This window comes from Emys orbicularis, chromosome 1, assembly GCF_028017835.1.
Source record: "Emys orbicularis isolate rEmyOrb1 chromosome 1, rEmyOrb1.hap1, whole genome shotgun sequence".
NCBI classification, from domain to species: Eukaryota; Metazoa; Chordata; order Testudines; family Emydidae; genus Emys; species Emys orbicularis.
In genome coordinates, this window is record NC_088683.1 from 226,833,619 (window position 1) to 226,858,204 (window position 24,586).

At 40.3% G+C, this 24,586-nt stretch overlaps 1 protein-coding gene across 1 annotated transcript in view; it reads left to right on the forward strand.

The window, feature by feature from the left end:
* RPS6KA3 (ribosomal protein S6 kinase A3) overlaps positions 1–24,586 on the forward strand; it is a 138,617-nt gene that overhangs the window by 39,498 nt on the left and 74,533 nt on the right. Inside the window, exons 3-5 of the mRNA XM_065423845.1 lie at positions 10,794–10,910; positions 18,773–18,854; positions 24,172–24,252. Of these exons, the coding sequence (XP_065279917.1) occupies positions 10,794–10,910; positions 18,773–18,854; positions 24,172–24,252 (280 nt within the window). The remainder of the gene's footprint in view (positions 1–10,793; positions 10,911–18,772; positions 18,855–24,171; positions 24,253–24,586) is intronic.

The window sequence follows — 24,586 nt, forward strand, 5'->3', positions numbered from 1 at the left end:
AAGAATGGAGTGTGGTCTAAGTCTAAGCACTCCTCTGCTTTGGTACTGCAGAAAATGGCATCATTGACTCAGCGCGTACGCAGGTTTTGCTGAGTCCAGAGCCAAAAGGAGCTCCTCCCACGTCCACCAACATTGTCTTGATACTCACCACACCAGAGGTACTTGCGGCTGCCAGGAAACTCTTGACCTTGTTGGTGCTGGTATCTCTGGCAGTACGAGAATTATGCTATTGGTGCTGGCAGGCACAGGACAACCAACAAAAACGCTACAGCACGCAGTACCATGCCAGCCTTGTGTACACCTGATGGCTGGCCCTTCAGTACTGTCAAAGGGAAAACCCATGGTGCGCGCTTTTCTGCGGGCCTCTGCAGCTCAGCACTGATCACTAGCACTGTCTGGAACTGCGCCTCCGTGGTGAGAGGAAGGAGAGTCATCTTCTTCCTAATTGGAGGTCGGGTCCAACATTTCCCATCCTCGGAGCTGTTCTCGCTTTTTCCTTTTTTCTCAGTGCTTGATCCTGTATTACCACAGACTGTTGGGTGTTGAGCACTGGAGAAGTGAGATACGCCCTTCAGATTATTTCTACCTCCCCTTCCCTCTTCAGGGACCCCTCTCACGAAGAACTGCTGGTGCAGGAGGTTCAATCTCTCCTTCACATGGGTGCCAAAGAGGAGGTTCCACAGAATTTAAGAGGGAAGGGTTTCTGTTCCTGTTGTTTTCTAACCCCAGAAGCAAAGGGAGGTCTCAGACCTATTCTAGACCTGCATCAACTTAACTATCTCAAAGAGATAAAGTTCTGTATGGTCAACCTGGCATCCAGCATTCCCTGTGTGGAAACTGATAAACTGCCCTTGATTTAAGAGACACCTACTTTCATGTGTCAATATACCAAGGGCACAGAAAGTTCTTTAGGTTTGTAGGAAGCACTCACATTACCAGTTAGTGGTGCTTCCTTTCAACTTCCCTGCAGCTCCTTGAGTGTTTGCAAAATGTATAGCTAAGCAGAGTTCCTGAGGAAACTAGGAGTACAGGTCTACCCTTATCTGGGTGACTGGCTAGTCAGGGGTCAGTCCAAAGCCCAGGTTATATCCAGCATTCGACTCATTCAGTCAGCATTCAAGGCCCTAGGCCTATATATCAATGCAGGCTATCCTTTGCCCAGTATAGAGTTTATATGGATGGTGTTGGACTCTGCCCAGGCCAGAGCATCCTTCCCAGTCAAGATTCCAATCTCTAGTGACACACCTGAAGATTCATCCAGTTAAAACAGCCCCAAACTGCATAAAGCTCCTAGGGCACATGGCTTCATGCACATATGTAGTACAACATGAGACTGCACCTCAGACGCCTCCAAACATGGCTGACCTCAGCGTACTTGCTAAGCCATCTTCAGCTGGATGCTGTGCACACGGTTCCTGCACAAGTTCTAATTTCCCTGAATTGGTGGTTGGACCCTCTCAATGTTTGTGTAGTGTCCCCTTCATCTGCCCTCAATGACTCTTGGCTATAGGGTGGGGCCCTCATGCCTGTGAACTCGGGGTCTTTGGTCCTTTGAAGGAGCTCTCTTCATATCTACATCAGAACTTGGGGTCATTCGTCTTGCCTGTCATGCTTTTCTTCCTCGTATGTTCTTACAGACAACACTGCAGCTATGTTTTACTTCAGTAGGCAGGGAGGAGCTCACTCATCCCTCCTTTGTTAGGAAGCAGTTCACCTGTGGGAATTTTGCATAGCCCATTCAATCAACCTTGAGGCCTCTCACCTTCCAGGGATGCAGAACAAGCTAGCAGACTGCCTGAGCAGGTCATTTTCAAGTCATCATGAGTAGTCTCTTCGCCCAGAGGCAGCCAGATGCATTTTCCAGCAGTGGAAGACAAATAGACCCATTTGTAAATAAATCAAACAGAAAATGTCACCAGTTCTGCCCACCTCAAGACCAGTGTCTGGAATCAATCACTGATGCCTTACTGCCACCCTGGGCGGAAAAGCTTTGCTACTCTTTTCCCTCAATCCCACTCCTACCCAGAGTGCTACTAAAAGTCAAGTGCCAACCATGCTCAGACTATATTAATAGCCCCAGCGTGGCCCTGCCAACACTGGTTCTCCACTGTACTAGACCTCTCAGTGCCATCTCCAATCTCCTTCCCGCTGCAGCTGAATCTAGTCTCCCAAAACCAGAGTCGGCTGCTCCACCCGAACCTGCAGTCCCTTCATCTAATGGTCTGGAAGCTCCATGGCTAAATCTCAGAAAACAGGCTTACTTGGAGGAAGTAGTAAAAAGCTCTCCATCAGGGCTGCCTACCTGTCAAAATGGAAGTTGTTCTCTGTCAGACTCAAGTTTGACAAGCTCAATCTGCTGCACCTGAAACAACAGGGCTTAGCAATTTCCTCTATCAGGCTTCACTTGGCAGCATTACCAGCTTTCCACCCTCTCATGGATAACTATTTTTTCTAATGACATGACAATCAGATTCCTTAAAGGCTTGGAAAGGTGGTACCCTCAACTAAGGGAACCCATTCACCCTTGGGACCTGAACTTGGTCATGTCCAAACTTTAATGGGACCAACATTTGAGCCTTTAACAATGTGCTCCTTACTATGCCTTTCCTGGAAGGTGGTTTTCCTAATTGCTATCACTTCTGCCAGAAGTGTCTCTGAACTGCCTGCCCTCACATCCGAACCACCATATACAGCCTTCTTTAAAGATAAGATTTACTTAAAACCCAGATGAGGGTGTATCTCTAAAGTAGTTTTCAATTTTTCATAACAATTGGTCAATTTACTTACCTGTTTTTTACCCAAAACCACATGCTAATGTGGATGAGCAATGGCTACACACATTGGACGTTAGGCTTTCTCATTCTACTTAGAACCAAACCATTTTGTTGGTCTGTCAGATTGATTGTGGCTCTAGCAAACAGAAAGAAAGGTCTTCCAGTCTCCTTACAAAGAATTTTGTCTTGGATAATTTCTTGATCTGCGCTTGTTAAGATCTGGCAGGCATTTCACCACAAGTCAAACTGACTGCTGACTCCACAAGATCGCAAACATCCTCAACAGTATTACTAGTTCAGATCCCTATCCAGGACGTTTGTAAAGCAGCAACCCAGTCATCAGTGCACACTTTCTCCTCCAATTACACCATCACCCAGTACTCTAGAGAGGATGCCAAATTTGGTTGAGCTGTTCTACAGTCCATGTGTACAGGAACTCTGATTCCTCCACCTATATTACTGCTTGGGAGTCGCCAAAAGTGGAATACACATGTGCTACAACTCAAAGAAGAAAAAATGGTTACTAACCTTTCATAACTGTTCTTCAAGATATGTTGCACTTGTCCATTCCACGATCCATCCGCCCTACCCCTCTACATCGGAGTTTCTGGAAAGAAGGAATTGAGGAGGCCTGGGGTCAGCTGGGCCCTTTATACTCATGCCAGCAGCGCGCAGCAGCAGAGGATGCTTGAGCTGCTCTGACAGGTACCACCGAGGGAAAAACTTCCAGCAACTGTGCAGGGGGCACGTGCACACAGAGTGGAATGGACACGTGCAACCCATCCCAAAGAACAACAGTTACGAAAAGTTAGTAACCACTTTTTCACTAAATTAATTACAAGCTTGTTGATAGTTTTATTTGACATCTTGCTGCTTAGGGAAAAAAATAACTTGCTTAATAGTTGTGAATTGATCGTGAATGCACTGGAAAAAATATGAGGACTTTTACATCTTTTTTTCATAAAGGTACATTTCCTGTGTTTTGACTTGCCAGAAATTGTGTGGTGGTTAAATTACAGATTTATGTAGTTATTGTTAACTAATTTACTGATGTTCTATTAAATATTTTCTTGTGCCATCATCGTTCTAATTACATATGGAATATAAAAAAAAATCAATGTGTACTTTTCTGCTTTGGTCTTACTAAGAATGTCACTAAATCAAGCAAGTTACTTGAACCAACAGTTACACTTACAAGACAGTTATATAAACATTAACAATGCATGCAGCAGTTAATGTAGAAACTTAAAGCTTTACAGAACTCTTGAAAGGCAGCTTAGGATAAAATGGCAAGCTTTTACATAGGACATGTAGGATGGAAGAGTTCCAAAAAGCCCATCTAGGTCTATTTTCAGTTCACCCATTTGCAGTGCTGTAATAAAACATGCAGTACAGTAAAAGTAATATGTCAGTCTCTGATTAATGATGCCTACACCCCACTTTGATGTTACTAAATGTCTTGTAAAAAGCAACAGAGGGTCCTGTGGCACCTTTAAGACTAACAGAAGTATTGGGAGCATAAGCTTTCGTGGGTAAGAACCTCACTTCTTCAGATGCAAGTAATGGAAATCTCCAGAGGCAGGTATAAATCAGTATGGAGATAACGAGGTTAGTTCAATAAGGGAGGGTGAGGTGCTCTGCTAGCAGTAGAGGTGTGAACACCAAGGGAGGAGAAACTGCTTCTGTAGTTGGCTAGCCATTCACAGTCTTTGTTTAATCCTGATCTGATGGTGTCAAATTTGCAAATGAACTGGAGCTCAGCAGTTTCTCTTTGGAGTCTGGTCCTGAAGTTTTTTTGCTGTAAGATGGCTACCTTAACATCTGCTATTGTGTGGCCAGGGAGGCTGAAGTGTTCTCCTACAGGTTTCTGTATATTGCCATTCCTGATATCTGACTTGTGTCCATTTATCCTCTTGCGTAGTGACTGTCCAGTTTGGCCAGTGTACATAGCAGAGGGGCATTGCTGGCACATGATGGCATATATAACATTGGTGGACGTGCAGGGGAATGAGCCGGTGATCTTGTAGCTGATCTGGTTAGGTCCTGTGATAGTGCTGCTGGTGCAGACACATGCACACCCCTAAGTAAGGAGCTCTTACTTTAAAAAATTACATTTAAAGAATGTTATTTAGGTAGCAAAGTCAAGCATTCAAAAGATAGGAATTAGAAAATAAATTGCACATCTTTTGGCACTGCTGTGACTTCTTTTAATGATAGCTTGTCAATTTTAAAATGCTCTTGTGCAGCAAGGAGCCCTGATTCTCAGGTGCTTTCTACCTGATTGTGTGCAAAGTGGAGTTAAATGAAGATCAGAGAAGCCTGGTAGATTCACTGCTATGTGAAGCCTTCTGCTGACCACTGTCTCTCCCATCACAAGAAAAGTGCTAAAAAATCTGCAGCACCCTTCAAAGAATGGATCCAAGTATGGATTGGTTCAGTCATAAAAACGGCCATACTGGGTCAGACCAAAGGTCCATCCAGCCCAGTATCCTGTCTACTGACAGGGGCCAATGCCAGGTGTCCCAGAGGGAGTGAACCTAACTGGTAATGATCAAGTGATCTCTCTCCTGCCATCCATCTCCACCCTCTGACAAACAGAGGCTAGGGACACCATTCCTTACCCATCCTAGCTAATAGCCATTAATGGACTTAACCTCCATGATTTATCTAGTTCTCTTTTAAACCCTGTTATAGTCCTAGCCTTTACAACCTCCTCAGGCAAGGAGTTCCACAGGTTGACTGTGCGCTGTGTGAAGAACTACTTCCTTTTATTACTTTTAAACCTGCTGCCCATTAATTTCATTTGGTAGCCCCTAGTTCTTATATTATGGGAACAAGTAAATAACTTTTCCTTATTCACTTTCTCCACACTGCTCATGATTTTATGTACCTCTATCATATCCCCCTTTAGTCTCCTCTTTTTCAAGGTGAAAAGTCCTAGCCTCTTTAATCTCTCCTCATATGGGACTCGTTCCAAACCTCTAATCATTTTAGTTGCCCTTCTCTGAACCTTTTCTAATGCCAGTATATCTTTTTCGAGATGACGAGACCACATCTGTATTCAAGATGTGGGCATACCATGGATTTATATAATGGCAGTAAGATATTCTCCATCCCTTTTTTAATGATTCCTAACATCCTGTTTGCTTTTTTGACTGCCGCTGCACACTGCGTGGACATCTTCAGAGAACTATCCACGATGACTCCAAGAACTCTTTCCTGATTAGTTGTAGATAAATTAGCTCCCATCATATTGTATGTATAGTTGGGGTTATTTTTTCCAATGTGCATTACTTTACATTTATCCACATTACATTGCATTTGCCATTTTGTTGCCCAATCACTTAATTTTGTGAGATCTTTTTGAAGTTCTTCACAGTCTGCTTTGGTCTTAACTATCTTGCGCAGTTTAGTCTCATCTGCAAACTTTGCCACCTCACTGTTTACCCCTTTCTCCAGATCATGTATGAATATGTTGAATAGGATTGGTCCTAGGTCTGACCCTTGGGGAACACCACTAGTTACCCCTCTCCATTCTGAAAATTTACCATTTATTCCTACCCTTTGTTCCCTGTCTTTTAACCAGTTCTCAATCCATGAAAGGATCTTCCCTCTTATCCCATGACAACTTAATTTACATAAGAGCCTTTGGTGAGGGACCTTGTCAAAGGCTTTCTGGAAATCTAAGTACACTGTGTCCACTGGATCCCCCTTGTCCACATGTTTGTTGACCCCTTCAAAGAACTCTAATAGATTAGTAAGACATGATTTCCCTTTACAAAAACTATGTTGACTTTTGCCCAACAATTTATGTTCTTCTATGTGTCTGACAATTTTATTCTTTACGATTGTTTCAACTAATTTGCCCAGTACTGATGTTAGACTTACCGGTCTGTAATTGCCGGGATCACCTCTAGAGCCCTTTTTAAGTATTTAAAAATTACATTAGCTATTTTCCAATCATTGGGTACAGAAGCTGATTTAAAGGACAGGTTACAAACCATAGTTAATAGTTCCGCAATTTCACATTTGAGTTCTTTCAGAACTCTTGGGTGAATGCCATCTGGTCCCGGTGACTTGTTACTGTTAAGTTTATCAATTAATTCCAAATCCTCCTCTAGTTACATTAAAATCTGTGACAATTTCTCAGATTTGTCATCTACAAAGGACGGCTCAGGTTTGGGAATCTCCCTAACATCCTCAGCTGTGAAGACTGAAGCAAATAATTCATTTAGTTTCTCCAATGACTTTATCGTCTTTAAGTGCGCCTTTTGTATCTCGATCGTCCAAGGGCCCCACTGGTTGTTTAGCAGGCTTCCTCCTTCTTATGTACTTAAAAACATTTTGTTATTACCTTTTGAGTTTTTGGCTAGCTGTTCTTCAAACTCCGTTTTGGCTTTTCTTATTACATTTTTACACTTACTTTGGCAGTGTTTATGCTCCTTTCTATTTACCTCGCTAGGATTTGACTTCCACTTTTTAAAAGATGCTTTTTTATCTCTCACTGCTTCTTTTACATGCTTGTTAAGCTGGCTCTTCTGTAGTTCTTTTACTGTGTTTTTTTTAATTGTTGGTATACATTGAAGTTGGGCCTCTATTATGGTGTCTTTGAAAAGTGTCCATGCAGCTTGCAGGGATTTCACTCTAGTCACTGTACCTTTTAATTTCTGTTTAACTAACATCCTCATTTTTGCATAGTTCCCCTTTCTGAAATTAAATGCCACAGTGTTGAGCTGTTGAGGTGTTCTTCCCACCACAAGAATGTTAAATGTTGTTATATTATGGTCACTATTTCCAAGCGGTCCTGTTATAGTTACCTCTTGGACCAGATCCTGCGCTCCACTCAGGACTAAATCGAGAATTGCCTCTCCTCTTGTGGGTTCCTGTACCAGCTGCTCCAAGAAGTAGTCATTTAAAGTATCGAGAAAATTTGTCTCTGCATTTCGTCCTGAGGTGACATGTACCCAGTCAATATGGGAATAATTGAAATCCCCCACTATTATTGAGTTCTTTATTTTGATAGCCTCTCTAATCTCCCGTAGCATTTCATCGTCACTATCACTGTCCTGGTCAGGTGATGTTATATTCTTATTAAAGCATGGAATTACTATCCATAGAGATTCTGTGGAACATGTGGATTCATTTAAGATTTTTACTTCATTTGATTCTATATTTTCTTTCACATATAGTGCCACGCTTTTCTCCCCCCCCTCCCGCACAACCTGTTCTGTCCTTCCGATATATTTTGTACCCCGGAATGATTGTCCCCAATTGATTGTCCCCACTCCACCAGGTTTCTGTGATGCCTGTTGTATCAATATCCTCCTTAACACGAGGCACTCTAGTTCACCCATCTTATTATTTAGACTTCTAGCATTTGTGTACAAGCACTTTAAAAACTTGTCACTGTTTATTTGTCTGCCCTTTTGTGATTTGTGAGATTCTTTTTTACGTGAATGTTTCTAGTCTGATCTGGCCCATACTTTATCCTCTTCCATCCTCTCTTCCTGACTAAAACCTAGAGAATCTCTATTAATAGACTCTTCTCTAAGAGAAGTCTCTGTCCGATCCACGTGCTCTGCTTCAGCGATCGGCTTTCCCCCATCTCTTAGTTTAAAAACTGCTCTGCAACCTTTTTAATGTTAAGTGCTAGCAGTATGGATCCACTTTGGTTTAGGTGGAGCCCATCCTTCCTGTATAGGCTCCCTCTATCCCAAAAGTTTCCCCAGTTCCTGTGGTCTTCCCTCAGAGTTCCCCAGTGCCCAAATTATTTACTTGAGGTAGATGCAGAAGAGAAGATTTGCCTATAAGAAGATCAAATTCTATTTTGGCAAATGTAAGATAGCATTGTGAATCAACAGAGGTCTTATCAGAAACATGTGAAATGTGATTTTCAAAAAAGGGGTTGATAGGGTTTTTATTTTAATTACCATCAGTTGCAAGTAATCAATAAGAAATTGTTATAACTGATGAGCTTCCTTATTTAGGTCATTGTAATGTACTTCTGAGAGAAGCTTTAAAAAGACTTCAGATTTCCATCTCTAATAGTGTAATTATGTATAAAATCCCTTTCAGGTTAATTATTTTAAAATAAACATGTATGCAAGAGTAGTGCTGTTCTGGAAAGAGTACTACACTACTAGTGTATTTCAGGTATATAGCGTACAACATTTTTGTAAGAGTATATCACACTGAAATTTTGACTGAATTTTTTGATGATATGCCTGATGTGCAGGGGCATACTTGTTTATTTGGAAAGATGAGTTCAGCTTGATCACATTTCTTAATCTCTAGAAACATTCCAACTGGGCGCACTTCTAAACCTTATTTGCACAAGTTTATATGTGCATATTTATAGCAGTTAAGTCTTGAACTAAGCTCTTTGGATTCTCCTCTGGCTATTGGATTTATTCTATGGCTAGTAGGCAAGGTGGATAGACTTTGAAATCAAGATGATTTTTAAATCTCTGCACTTAATTGTGATTTAAATAAATAGCTAAAACTTTTATTTAAATTTAAGATTTTAGTACTTTATTTCTTAGTGTCCTAATGAAAAGTGTATTTTTGTTTGGTAGTTGAGCCAAAACATGTTTATCTATTTGAAGCATTAAAAGTGTAATGCTAGACGTCTACCAAGGTAATATTGCTATTTTAGAACATGCTTGCTTGACTTTGTTACCATAACAGAAATGAAGACTGTAAAAATTGTTTTAACATGGTTCCAGCAAAATTACTTTTTAACCCAGTGTTTAAAAGGCCATTGTCAGTGTGGTGATATGTTAAACCATATTTTACAGTATCTTAAACGTGAAAATGAGCAGCAGCTTCTGAGCGACAAGAAGATTGGGGGTTGTCTTTAAATCTTTGTGTTCCTGACAAGAGCATCCTTGGGTGTCTCCTGGTCCTGTGGGTGAATTTTTGGGCTGATCGCACCATAGGGACATTTGGAGCAGAAAAGGCACTGGCAGCTATAAAATAATGAGAAGCAGAAGAAAAAATGAGAAATAAAAATGGGAGAGAGTTTAAAAGCACCAAAAAAAAATTCAAAAGGAGAAGGACAGAATATATATATACAAACAGGAAAGGAACAATAAGTATGGTGACATTTAGACAGGAAAGGGAGGACAATAAGAAATAAAAAGTAGCAAAGCCTTCTACTAAATGACTTAAAATCTTAAGTGTAAGTACCTTGAAAGGAGGACCCTTTTCTCCTCTCTGTTCTCTCTAACTCCAAGCCCATTTTTGGTATTTAATTTTTTTAATCATGTAGTACCGAAGCCTGCAGTGTCAGCTATTTTGACTGAAATGGGTCATAGGATTGGGCCCCGTTGAAAAACTTGGATTGGGAGAAAGCAGCAACACACAGTAGTTAAATCCCCAACACATTTGTGCAAGATGAGGAAATACAGACATCCTGTGTGAGGAATATAAACTGTTATACAAACATTGTGTGGATTAAAAACTTACTCAAGGTTTCTTCCACTGCTTCTACTGCAGTGGTGATTGATGGAGGAGGTTACAAATCTATAGCTAAAATAGATATGTGCCAGCAAGGAGCAACCAAAGCTGCATATTTTGAGGGAAAAAATGCATTTATAAATGCATCTGTGCATTGAAAACTGACCTCCAGTAATAACCTAACTTTATATTCATGTAATAATTCCTCAGTGTACCATCCTGCAGTTCAAAAACTGGATGGCTGCTTACTTTTCATAAGTCTTTTAACTTTGGGAGAAAATTTGCACATCCTTTGCTTTTACAGATGACACATTCTGTTCATTGTCCTGATTTCTATTATTTCTGCACTCTTCATATACAAACTTAGAATTGCCCATAGAATTATGTAACATTACTGTTTCTTCCAAAATCCACCAGGATTGGATTTAATTCTAGACTATTAATGGTTTTACCTGGTCAGTTTCAGTATCTCTGATATTTGTGAATAGATTTGTGATGTTTACAAAATATTTTGGAAGGCATGACATTAACCTACAGTTATTTCTTATGTTTTCCTTCCAGGAAGAAGGCAATATCAAAGAGATTGCAATAACACATCATGTAAAGGAAGGACATGAGAAAGCAGATCCATCACAGTTTGAACTTCTTAAGGTTCTAGGACAGGGTTCTTTTGGAAAGGTATGTTGTACAGTTTTTTGTGGATGGGTTATCAAAAGGGCAGTAAGAAGCCCTAGGATTGGACAGTAATAAGGGTGAAATATTTAGAGCAGTCGGATTTTTATATTCAAGCCGTAGTCCAGGTCAAGATTATGTTCTAAATTGGGCTTTACTAACAAAGCACTCAGGCTCTGGCAGATCCTTTTGAACAGTAAATCTGTTCCAAATTAAGCTATTCTGTAAACCTCAAAAAGATTCCTGAATTCTCTCCTTGTGCAACTCTGGTATAAAAGTTTTCTGAAGTAAGATATTCAGTATTAAGATGGAAGAGTATATTAATCCTGAATAAATCCATTCCATGTATCTTTAACACACTGTCATACCTGAAAGAAAGAACAGGTGGTAGGCAGAATGGCCATCAGTAAGGGAAAAAGTATTTCACAATATAGAATGGCTCTAGTTTTGTTCATGTGTTACAGAAAATGGGCTTTGGTCCTATACTAGTGAATTAATAACACTGATATTTAGAGCTGTCAAGCAATTAAAAAAATTAATCGCACGATTAATCACACTGTTAAACAATAATAGAATACCATTTATTTAACTATTTGGGGATGTTTTCTACGTTTTCAAATATTTTAATTTCAATTACAACACAGAATACAAAGTGTACAGTGCTCACTTTACATTTATTTTTGATGACAAGTATTTGCACTGTAAAGAAAAAAAAAAATTCACCTAATACAAGTACTGTAGTGCAATCTCTTTATCATGAAAGTTGAATTTACAAATACAAATACAGAATTATGTACAAAAAAAACCTGCATTCAAAAATAACAGTGTAAAATTGTAGCGCCTGCAAGTCCACTCAGTCCTACTTCTTGATCAGACAATCGCTCAGCCAAACAAGTTTGTTTCCATATGCAGGAGATAATGCTGCCTGCTTGTTTACGATGTCACCTGAAAGTAGGGTTGCCAGATGTCCGGTTTTTTCACCAGAATGCCCGGTCGAAAAGGGACCCTGGCAACTCCGGTCGGCACTGCCAACCGGGCCATTAAAAGTACGGTCGGCGGTACTGTGGGTCTAAGGCAGGCTAGTCCCCACCTGTCTTGGCACTGTGCTGCGCCCTGGAAGTGGCCAGCAGGTCCGGCTCGTAGGCGGGGGGGCCATGGTCTCCGCAAGCTGCCCCCGCCCCGAGCACTGGCTTTGCACTCCCGTTGGCCGGGAACTGCAGCCAATGGGAGCTGGGGAGGTGGTCCCTGCAGGCAAGAGCAGCGTGTGGAGCCTCCTGGCACCCCCAGCCTAAGAGCCGGACCTGCTGCTGGCTGCTTCCGGGGTGCAGCATGGTACCAGGACAGGCAGGAAGCCTGCCTTAGCCCCACTGCACTGCTGACCGGGAACCGCCTGAGGTAAGCCCGCGGTCCAACCCCCTACCCCAGCCCTGAACCCATACCCCCTCCCACAGCCAAACCACCTGCCTCAACCCACAGGCCCCTCCCCCACTCCAAATTCCTCGGCTCCACCCTCGAGCCCCCTCCTGCACCCTAAACTCTTCATCCCCAGCCCCACCGAAGAGCCCGCACCCTCACCCCAGAGTCCATACCCCCTCCCACACCCCAGCCCCCTACCTCAACCTGCAGTCTCTTCCCGCACTCCAAATCCTTCATTTCTGGCCCCACCCCGGAGCCTGCACCCCCAGTTAGAGCGCTCAACCCCTCCCGCACCCCAACCCCCTCCCCCAGCCCAGTGAAAGTGAGTGCGGGTGGGGGAGAGCAAGCCACCAAAGGAGGGGGAATGTAGCGAGTAGGGGTGGGGCGTCAGGGAAGGGGCGGGGCTAGGGATGTTCAGTTTTGTGCTATTAGAAAGTTGGTGACCCTATCTGAAAGTGAGAACAGGCATTCTCATAGCACTGTTGTAGCCGGCGTCACAATACATTTATGTGCCAGATGTGCTAAAGATTCATATGTCCCTTCATGCTTCAACCACCATTCCAGGGGACATGCGTCCATGCTGATGACAGGTTCTGCTCGATAACAGTCCAAAGCAGTGCAGATCAATGCATTTTCATTATCTGAGTCAGATGCCAATAGTAGAAGGTTGATTTTCTTTTTTGGTGGTTCGGGTTCTGTAGTTTCCTCATTGGAGTGTTGCTCTTTTGAGACTTCTAAAAGCATGCTCCACACCCCGTCCCTCTCAGATTTTGGAAATTGGCACTTCAGATTCTTAAACTTTGGGCCAAGTGCTGTAGCTATCTTTAGAAATCTCACATTGGTACCTTCTTTGCGTTTTGTCAAATCTGCAGTGAAAGTGTTCTTAAAATGAACATGTGCTGTCATCATCCGAGACTGCTATAACATGAAATATATGGCAGTATGCGGGTAAAACAGAGCAGGGGACGTACTATTCTCCCCCGAGGAGTTCAGTCTCAAATTTAATTAACACATTTTTTTGAACGAGCATCATCAGCATGGAAGCATGTCCTCTGGAACAGTGGCCAAAGCATGAAGGGGCATACAAACATTTAGCATATCTGGAACGCAAATACCTTGTAATGCTGGCTACAGAAGTGCCATTCAAATGCCTGTTCTCACTTTCTGGTAAATAAGAAGAGGGCAGCATTATCTCCTGTGAATGTAAACAAACCTGTTTGTCTTAGCGATTGACTGAACAAGAAGTAGGACTGAGTGGACTTGTAGGCACTGAAGATTTACATTGTTTTATTTTTGAGTGCAGTTATGTAACAACAACAAAATCTACATTTATAAGTTGCACTTTCACAACAAAGAGATTGCATTACAGTACTTGTATGAGGTGAATTGAAAAATACTATTTCTTTTGTTTATCATTTTTACAGTGGAAATATTTGTAATCATAAATAATATACACTTTGATTTCAATTACAACACAGAATACAATAGATATGAAAATGAAAAAATCCAAAATATTTAATACATTTCAATTGCATTCTGTTGCTTAACAGTGCAATTAAAACTGCGATTAATTGCAATTAATTTTTTTAATCACAATTATTTTTTTTTAATTAATCGTGCGAGTTAACTGTGTTTAATCGACAGCCCTAAGGATATTCAGTAACCCCACAGGGTTGTTTCTACCAAACAACCTCCATCAAAATTTGGACAAGACAGAACTGTTGCTTATCTTCAATTCACCTTGAAATTTTGATAGAAGCACTTGCAATCTTATTCAATAATAATCTTAATGTTTGGGGCATTAAAACAGTTACCATCATAAGCAAGATCGCCCTGCTTGCAGATAACCTTTTCAGGTACTTATTTCAGTGAGTACAAAAGTGAATATTTAAAACCTTAACTGCATTTGGGAGATATGCAAGACTCACAATCAAGTGAAGGAAGATTGAAATATATCATATGAGCCAACAGTACTTTCCAGTTCCTCCTTAGTATTAGAATCCAGATTAGGTACTGATCATAAACATAAACCAAGATTTTTTAACACCCTATTACACTTTAATTCTATACCAGTCCTGGATAAAATTTCTCATTGAAGAGAGATGAGGACATCCTATCTATGCCTAACTGTCAAGTAAGGTGCAATACCTGTTCTTTCTAAGTATTTTTTCCCATCTGTTCTCTAATTATTTACGAAACACCACCAAAAAAAGTTAATTTATTTGATGATGAAATGCTAAGGGAAATTAGAGAGGCTATCAAAATTAAGAACCCAATAATAGTGGGGGATTTCAATTATCCCCATATTGACTGGGAACATTTCACTTCAGGACGAAATGCAGAGATAAAATTTCTCGATACTTTAAATGACTGCTTCATGGAGCAGCTAGTACGGGAACCCACAAGGGGAGAGGCGACTCTAGATTTAATCCTGAGTGGAGCGCAGGAGCTGGTCCAAGAGGTAACTATAGCGGGACCGCTTGGAAATAGTGACCATAATACAATAGAATTCAACATCCCTGTGGTGGGAAGAACACCTCAACTGCCCAACACTGTGGCCTTTAATTTCAAAAGGGGGAACTATACAAAAATGAGGGGGTTAGTTAGACAAAAGTTAAAAGGTTCAGTGACTAAAGTGAAATCCCTGCAAGTTGCGTGGGCCCTTTTTAAAGACACCATAATAGAGGCTCAACTTCAATGTATACCCCAAATTAAGAAAAACAGTAAAAGAACTAAAAAAGAGCCACCGTGGCTTAACAACCATGTAAAAGAAGCAGTGAGAGATAAAAAGACTTCCTTTAAAAAGTGGAAGTCAAATCCTAGTGAGGCAAATAGAAAGGAGCACAAACACTGCCAACTTAAGTGCAAGAGTGTAATAAGAAAAGCCAAAGAGGAGTTTGAAGAACGGCTAGCCAAAAACTCCAAAGGTAATAACAAAATGTTTTTCAAGTACATCAGAAGCAGGAAGCCTGCTAAACAACCAGTGGGGCCCCTTGACGATGAAAATACAAAAGGAGCGCTTAAAGATGATAAAGTCATTGCGGAGAAACTAAATGGATTCTTTGCTTCAGTCTTCACGGCTGAGGATGTTAGGGAGATTCCCAAACCTGAGCTGGCTTTTGTAGGTGACAAATCTGAGGAACTGTCACAGATTGAAGTATCACTAGAGGAGGTTTTGGAATTAATTGATAAACTCAACATTAACAAGTCACCGGGACCAGATGGCATTCACCCAAGAGTTCTGAAAGAACTCAAATGTGAAGTTGCGGAACTATTAACTAAGGTTTGTAACCTGTCCTTTAAATCGGCTTCGGTACCCAATGACTGGAAGTTAGCTAATGTAACGCCAATATTTAAAAAGGGCTCTAGGGGTGATCCCGGCAATTACAGACCGGTAAGTCTAACGTCGGTACCGGGCAAATTAGTTGAAACAATAGTAAAGAACAAAATTGTCAGACACATAGAAAAACATAAACTCTTGAGCAGTAGTCAACATGGTTTCTGTAAAGGGAAATCGTGTCTTACTAATCTATTAGAGTTCTTTGAAGGGGTCAACAAACATGTGGACAAGGGGGATCCGGTGGACATAGTGTACTTAGATTTCCAGAAAGCCTTTGACAAGGTCCCTCACCAAAGGCTCTTACGTAAATTAAGCTGTCATGGGATAAAAGGGAAGGTCCTTTCATGGATTGAGAACTGGTTAAAGGACAGGGAACAAAGGGTAGGAATTAATGGTAAATTCTCAGAATGGAGAGGGGTAACTAGTGGTGTTCCCCAAGGGTCAGTCCTAGGACCTATCCTATTCAATTTATTCATAAATGATCTGGAGAAAGGGGTAAACAGTGAGGTGGCAAAGTTTGCAGATGATTCTAAACTACTCAAGATAGTTAAGACCAAAGCAGATTGTGAAGAACTTCAAAAAGATCTCACAAAACTAAGTGATTGGGCAACAAAATGGCAAATGAAATTTAATGTGGATAAATGTAAAGTAATGCACATTGGAAAAAATAACCCCAACTATACATACAACATGATGGGGGCTAATTTAGCTACAACGAGTCAGGAAAAAGATCTTGGCGTCATCGTGGATAGTTCTCTAAAGATGTCCACGCAGTGTGCAGAGGCGGTCAAAAAAGCAAACAGGATGTTAGGAATCATTAAAAAGGGGATAGAGAATAAGACTGAGAATATATTATTGCCCTTATATAAATCCATGGTTCGCCCACATCTCGAATACTGTGTACAGATGTGGTCTCCTCACCTCAAAAAAGATATTCTAGCACTAGAAAAGGTTCAGAAAAGAGCAACTAAAATGATTAAGGGTTTAGAGAGGGTCCCATATGAGGAAAGATTAAAGAGGCTAGGACTCTTCAGTTTGGAAAAGAGAAGACTAAGGGGGGACATGATAGAGGTATATAAAATCATGAGTGATGTTGAGAAAGTGGATAAGGAAAAGTTATTTACTTATTCCCATAATACAAGAACTAGGGGTCACCAAAAGAAATTAATAGGCAGCAGGTTTAAAACAAATAAAAGGAAGTTCTTCTTCACGCAGCGCACAGTCAACTTGTGGAACTCCTTACCTGAGGAGGTTGTGAAGGCTAGGACTATAACAATGTTTAAAAGGGGACTGGATAAATTCATGGTGGCTAAGTCCATAAATGGCTATTAGCCAGGATGGGTAAGAATGGTGTCCCTAGCCTCTGTTCGTCAGAGGATGGAGATGGATGGCAGGAGAGAGATCACTTGATCATTGCCTGTTAGGTTCACTCCCTCTGGGGCACCTGGCATTGGCCACTGTCGGTAGACAGATACTGGGCTAGATGGACCTTTGGTCTGACCCAGTACGGCCTTTCTTATGTTCTTATGTATAATAAATAGAAATGTTTTTTGGCAATTTTGGCAGTAGCATTGCCGTTCATCTGAATATGTAATTCCTTGGCTTAACAAGAAACAAACCCCAAAGGTACTTTCTGTCTGTAACCTGTTTCTTTGTCAAGGAATCCTACCCAAGTCGTCATATGAAAATCTCTTAATTCGGGTACAGTTGAGTAATCCAGGATAAAGAAAACAGTCTAAGAACCATTAATAGTTATCTTTGAGAACTCATGAAGGACATGATTATGATATCTATCATTTCTAAAAGGCCTTGATGCCTGGGCAATTCTTAAATAGTAATAACTCATAATTTTGGGGCAATAATAACTACAAGGACCTGATTCTCATTAACACTAAGCCCTGTTTGTATTTCTCTGGCATCCACTGGCATCAAAAGCGGTCTTGGTGTACATGAGAGCTGGACCCAGAATTATTACATATAATTTACTGTACTAAACAATAAAACTTGATTCACATAACAAACTTGATTCACCGCTATCTGTCTAGTGTCGTATCTCTATCAGGTCACTAGCACAAGCATGTGGGAGCACCCTCTGTTTTCAGATTTACCCTGAGTGGTACATAGCAAATACTAAATTATCACTCAGAAAATCCCCTTTACCCCATGACCTGTCTGCTACGTCTTTTCATAAGTGAACCAAAACACAAATATAAAACGGTTTGTGTATTTGGCTTTCCTTCTTACTAAACATAGAATTTGTCTACAGTGGAAATCAATACATCCCCTTCCATATCTGAATGGTTTAAGGATATTAAAAACATAATCCCTCTCAAGAAATCCTATTATACTGCAAAAGGAAATGAAACACACTTTAGTTGGGTCTGGAAGTACTTTACTAATACATGTGACATTCAATCACAGTAAACTGTAACAAGATAGATGGGCACATGTCTTCTCATAGTTTTCTGGTATATTTTTAAAAGCCCTTTACTATGGTTAATATATTTATTGCCTTTGATTACTTATGAACAGTTGTTTGACTTGCAATCATTATATATTTTTCCTCTCTGAATTAACTCTTCCACTCATCCCAACTATATGTAATGTCTGCAGCTTGTTTATAACCATTTTTGTTATGTCCCTGTTAATTCCTGTAAAATATGAAACTGCTTGAAGAGAAATATTTTTAAAAAATTTAACTGAAGAGAATGGTCAGAATGTTTAATTTGCTGTTTCATTTAATTGTTTTTTAAATGCTTATTGGCGCAACTTTTCAGACACAACCAAATTCATCTCTGAAATCAATTAAGTTAAACCAGGATAAATTTGGCCCAAAATATTTTTTGTTTTTTAAATGCAAGTAAAATTGGGGGGGGGGAAATGTGATAGGTAAACAGGGACATTTGTAATTAGGTACACAAGCTGTATAAACATGAACAAGCAAAGATAACTGTAAGTGGTCAGTACTAGAGTTGGGGAAGCCATTTGTTACAAATAAGAATTTTATTGAAAAAACAACTGTGAATCCCTATTAATAGAATTAGATACCAAAGTTTACTGATTTGATTTATATTTATCTCCTTTAAGAACATTTTTAATATATTGAATACAGGTATTTCTTGTCAAAAAAATCTCAGGATCAGATGCTAGACAGCTTTATGCAATGAAGGTATTAAAAAAAGCCACACTGAAAGGTAAGTGATACTTTCCATAAATGGTTACTTTAATTGATGTACGTATGTACCAAACCTTAATCTTTTGCAAACAAAAATATAAATATAGATACTGTTAAAAGAGTTAGTTCAACAAAGATCTTTTAAGTACATGCTTAACTTAAATTCGAAACCATCAAATAGGACAAAAAGTAATGTCTTTGTATTATAAACATAAAAGGATTAATGAATGAAAGCATCACGTTTGTAGAATTTTTAATAAAAACAGTTTTCTTTCCGTGATAGCCTTTGATCAACTTGTTTGTTGTCATCCTGTCAGAAACCCATGTGCAGTAGATATGAAATTTCTAAACCTTTTACTACAAACTTCATTATAATGTAGTTCAGTAATCCTTCTTGAAATAATTAGTATTAAAATCCATGTCCCTTATTGAAGCACTGCATAGGCATAATAAATGTTTCATGAAGATAGCTGTGCTACATCATTCTGGTTAGTTGACTTGATCCTGGACATGTTAGTAGATACACCTCTACCCCGATATAACGCGACCCGATATAACACGAATTTGGATATAACGCGGTAAAGCAGCGCTCTGGGGGTCGGGGCTGCGCGCTCTGGCAGATCAAAGCAAGTTCGATATAATACAGTTTCACCTATAACGCAGTAAGATTTTTTGGCTCCCGAGGATAGCGTTATATCGGGGTAGAGGTGTACTTATTAAATGGCATATTTCTGTTCTCCAAAATGCTGTGTAACTTTGTGGATAAAGTTTCTTGCCTTTTGTTGAGAAGGTTAAGAGATCAAATTACGTTTAGTTTGTGATGCTGAAAAATCCATTGTTAATACCTCTTTTATTATGATAGTCACAAAAACTCAGTATTTTTGTACAACAAAACCCACCAACTTTATAAAAAGAAAAATTCAGGAATATAAATACATAATGAGGTTGTGCTTATATGTTTTGTAGAAAAGAGGAAGCTAATTGTATTCCCTCTTCCCTAATCACTCTCCATACACACAGTGAACCCTGGAAAAGGATAGGAGTCTTAACATTCTATAGTCTTCCAGATACCATATTTTGTATTATTGAATCTCTACTTGTCACAGACCCACAGAATAGACTCTTATTCAGAGATCTTTTCCTTCTTCAGGAATCAGTACACCTCAACAAGTATTTGCAGTGACACCAGGCAGCCTTTTCAGAACAGAATAGGGTTCCATAGTGGACTGGAATATAACATCAGGAAATCCTTAAATTAACATAAAGAAGCAATCATCAAGATATAGTTCATACTGGCCAATGCCAGGGCTCCCTTGAACCAGGCCGCTGTAGGAACTATCTTGGTTTCCTGTCTTTGTCTTTTTGTCTTCATTCCAGGAGAGCACTCTGTGTGTATCCCTGAGCCCAGTTCTTATTGACTCCTGTCACCTCCCTCCATTGCCTTCCTTCTGAGTTCATATGTGCTCCACCCACCCAAGCTGGGAGCCTCTGATTGATATGTCAGTTGTTCATTCCTTGGGATTTCCCTTGTCTCGTAGGGCCTTCCATTGATATGGGTTGGTCTCAGCCAGTAATAAATGACCTGTTCATATCACCCAAGAGAGTTACGTGACAAAACGCCTCATGTCTCCTGCTCTTTACACTCACAGCATAGCAATACTAAGCACAGAGTGAAACTGAGGCACATATTGGAATCATAAATATATTATCAAAATTCCCACACCTGATTCCATAGTTAAAGTTTGAGCTTAACTACTTTTTTTAATGTATGTCCTCTCCAAAAATATAGGACTTGCTCCAAAATAGAATGAATTTTCTGAGAATTTATAATTACCGTATATACTCAATCATAAGCCAGTTTGTTTATAAGCCGAACCCCCCCAGGATGGATAAGTAAAAATGGAAAATTTTTATAACCTGTTCAGAAGCCGACCCTATAATTCAGGGGTCAGCAAACTTTAGCTCCCGGGCCATCAGGATAAGCCGCTGGTGGGCTGAGATGGTTTGTTTATCTCGAGCGTTCGCAGGCACAGAGGTAAACCTAAGTAAACAAAGTGTTCTGGCGCGCCAGCTGCTTACCCTGACGGGCCGGGACAGCAAATGGTGGGGAAATTTTTTTGGTGAGGAGAAGCTGGGAGTCAGGGGAGTAACCCCTGTGATTTCCCCACACACACACACACATAACCCCACCCCTAGCCCAGGACCCCCACACTCTCCCCTTCCCATCCCTTCCCACCTTATCTGCGGAGGGCCGGGGAGGATGTCTTTGACCTGGCTGGAGAAGCTCCAGCAGGCTGGGCGGCGCGGCCGCAGCCTGCTCCGGTGGGTCAGACCGGGCGGCGCGGCTGCAGCATGTTCCAGCAGGCTGGGCGGGCCGGGCGGTGCGGCCACAGCCTGCTCTGGGGGGCGGGGCCGAGCGGCACGGCTGCAGCCTGCCAGCCCCGGAGCTGCAGCTGCTTCAGAGGCTGTGGGGAGAGCAGCGTGGCCAGCAACTGAGAGACTCTGGCCCCGCCTCTTCCCTTCTGTCTCTGCTGGCTGTGCTGCCTCTCCTTGCTCCCTCTGTTGGGCGGAGGGGCTGTGTCCCACCTCTCCCTCTCTATACCTGTTCATAAGCCGACCCCCTTCTCTGGTGCTTCCCTTTTTTACTAAAAAAATTCGGCTTATGAACGAGTATATATGGTAAATTCTCTAATTAGCTTGCATTTATAATTATTTTTAAAATGGTTCCTTTAAAAAAAAAAAAAACTTAGGAGCCTATATCACTACATTTTTTTGTCTTAAATATCAGTAATGAAACGACAGACTAAGGCACCTGAACAGTCTTAAGTCTATCCTGTGGACACCATGAGGAAGAAAAATGAAAAAATCTAATGTTCCTAAAAATCAGAGTATCTTTTCTAACTGCAAGTAGAATCTCTCCTCAGCTATCGTGGGGTAAACTGTCACTTTTCTGTGGGATCATGAACAAAAATTTGGTTAAAACAGTGGATTTTGGGTTTTTATCAAGAAAACTTCATATTGAATAGTTATATCACCAATGGCCCAGATTTGGTGATATTATTTATCTGGTCCCAAAGAAGAGAAAATGCCAAGGAAAAATTTGTTCTCCTTTTTGTCTTTGTTTCTTTGTGTTACTTAGAAGAGGAGCAGGTTACCTTCATCCCAGACCCAAAGCATCTGAAACAGTTTGTTCCCAGAAAAAATTTAGAATGGCATATAACTACCTTTTAATGACAGTCCATGACTGAGATATAAATTAAAGATTTGTTCTCTTGGGTCTTAAGCTTCAAGTGCAAGACTTTCAGATGTCTTAGGCAAACCAAAGATGAAGAATTTTTGAGACTAACAACACCCTGTCCAGTGTATTTCTTCCCTGCTTGTGCCTCAGCTGATACTGCATTTTCAGCTATGGCTGTCAGAGGAGTTCTCAACTGACTGCTCCTCCAAGAGTTTGGCCATTAAAATTGATGTATTTGAGTGTTTATAAATGATTATCTATATTTTGAATTTTTTTTTTTTTTTTTTTTTTTTGGAGGGGGATTGACAGTTCTTTTGTGGTGTACAAGATGCTTTGCCTCCAGCAGCTTTGTTGTATTCTTTACATCCTTTTTTAGACATTGGTTTCCTCCCATTAAAAAGCACTTCCGTGATTTTTGAAACTCCTGACTGGCTGTGGTCCTGAGTGGGGTAGTAAGTTGTGTTCAGATGCTACATCACTGGGTCTTTTGGGATGTGAGCAATGAGTAACAGCCTTATCTCCATCAGTAGAACAGATGTTATGTCAAAAGCAGGAATTTTGATTGCAGCAGCAGCACTGCAAAAATCATCAGGAAAAGGATCCAGTAGATTCTAGACACTAGAAAGCACTGCCTGTGAGTAATAGGCATAGGCTAAAGACACCACATTGTCTTCTGGGAAGTTGGGGGACTGCACATTGGGAGAGGTCTTGTAGATCTCTTTAGGAGTTAAAATTCAGACCTTCATACACCTTGTAATTGCAGTGCCTCACAATCATGAAGTATTGACACAGATGGGTCCTTGGCCTTCAGACATTGCCCAGAACTGACAGGAAAACCAAGATACTACACAAATGGGTTGCATTGATTTAACTAAACTGCCTTCTTAGACTGATTTAGTTAATCCAGTGCAATTTTTGTATATAAACGAGACCTTTGATGCACCTTTAAGCTTATGCATTAAAGTACCAATACAGCAGTGTCTTCTGACCAAAGATGTTGCCTTGTTTTTGCCTCTCCCAACATCTGAGGCTCTGGGGATTCCATGACCCAAAGGGCAAGGACTTGCTATAGAGGATGCCACAATACTCAGAACATTGTGCTTGAACCTTAAGACTCAAGAATGTGATTCTGTTACAATTTATGTCTTAGAACAAGTAGAGTCACATGTAAATAAATTATTCCCTTCTGTGAAATTAATCCATTTTGAATACTGATTACAACAACTCAGTAATAACTTATGTGTTTTGAGATTGAATGTCCCCTGCATTTAAATAAACGGTTGGTTTGCCTAAGACATTTTAGATCATTTCCATCTTCGTTTCTTTCAGTAAACTATTTTCTTAATCCGGAGTCAGAGGCAATAGTACCTTTTAAAGACTGCTTTCTACTTGCAGGCAGTTTACGTGCTTTATCACCTCCTATCTGTAGGAGAGTACGTTCAGGGAAATGCAGCTACAGTAGCCAGAATGCATTGTTATACCACATTCCAACCTTTTAGTGTTTGGAGCATATTCAGGAGTAAGCTGATAGCCTAGATTGATTGACATATGTGTTTTTAAAAGAGTCTCAATGGTGCCATAGCATTGGATGGATATCTTTTGATTGTAGTTTGTAAAAATCCAAATTAAAAGATTTTTGTTTAGCTTCTTTTGGTTTAAAGCTACTTCTTTCAATATAGTTTATTATTAAGTTTATTATAAGGTACACTTTGTACAGTAAACCTGCATTCACACCAGTGGGTTCTACCACTTTAACTCTGTTTCTAAACTGATATACTTGTAGTACAAAAATGTGTGTAGATCAGAGTATAGTGCTGTTGGAGTTCTTGGTTACAGATTTTTAATTTTTTTTTTCTAGGTTTCGAGTAGCAACAACTTGACTTGAGCAAGTCCCAGTTTTTAGTGAGATTTTCAGGAAACAATGTATTGTGAAGTAGGTTCTCCACACAGTCTCACAAATTTGCCTTTGCATGGATGTTATTGAATGGCATAGAGTTGTAATAATTAAACCAAAAATATACAAGGAGAAGTAAATTAGGGAAATGTAAGAGTAATAGTCTGTTCTCAATATGAATTATAGTTTGTGTTCATATTGTAGTTCGAGATCGGGTTCGGACAAAAATGGAACGTGACATCTTAGTGGAAGTTAATCATCCTTTTATTGTCAAGTTACATTATGGTGAGTTATAAAAGATGAAATATTATTTGTCTGTCACTGTGGTGACAAAAATTCAAATACCTTTGCAAAGAATCATAGAAATTAGAGTTGGTCATCTAAACCCCAATCCTGCAAAAATGTATTGCACATACTTAGCTTTACACACTTTGAATAGTCACCCTAAAATCAGTTTTACTATTCTCAGTACATAAAGTTAAGCACATGGGTAAGTCTTTGCAGAAACGGGGACTTCAGTCCATCCTTTTATAAAAGGAACGTATGTCAATTTAAATCTAGCTAGTATTTTTTTAAAAAAGATTTCAGTTTCTACACCTGTCTATCATACTTTTCTGTT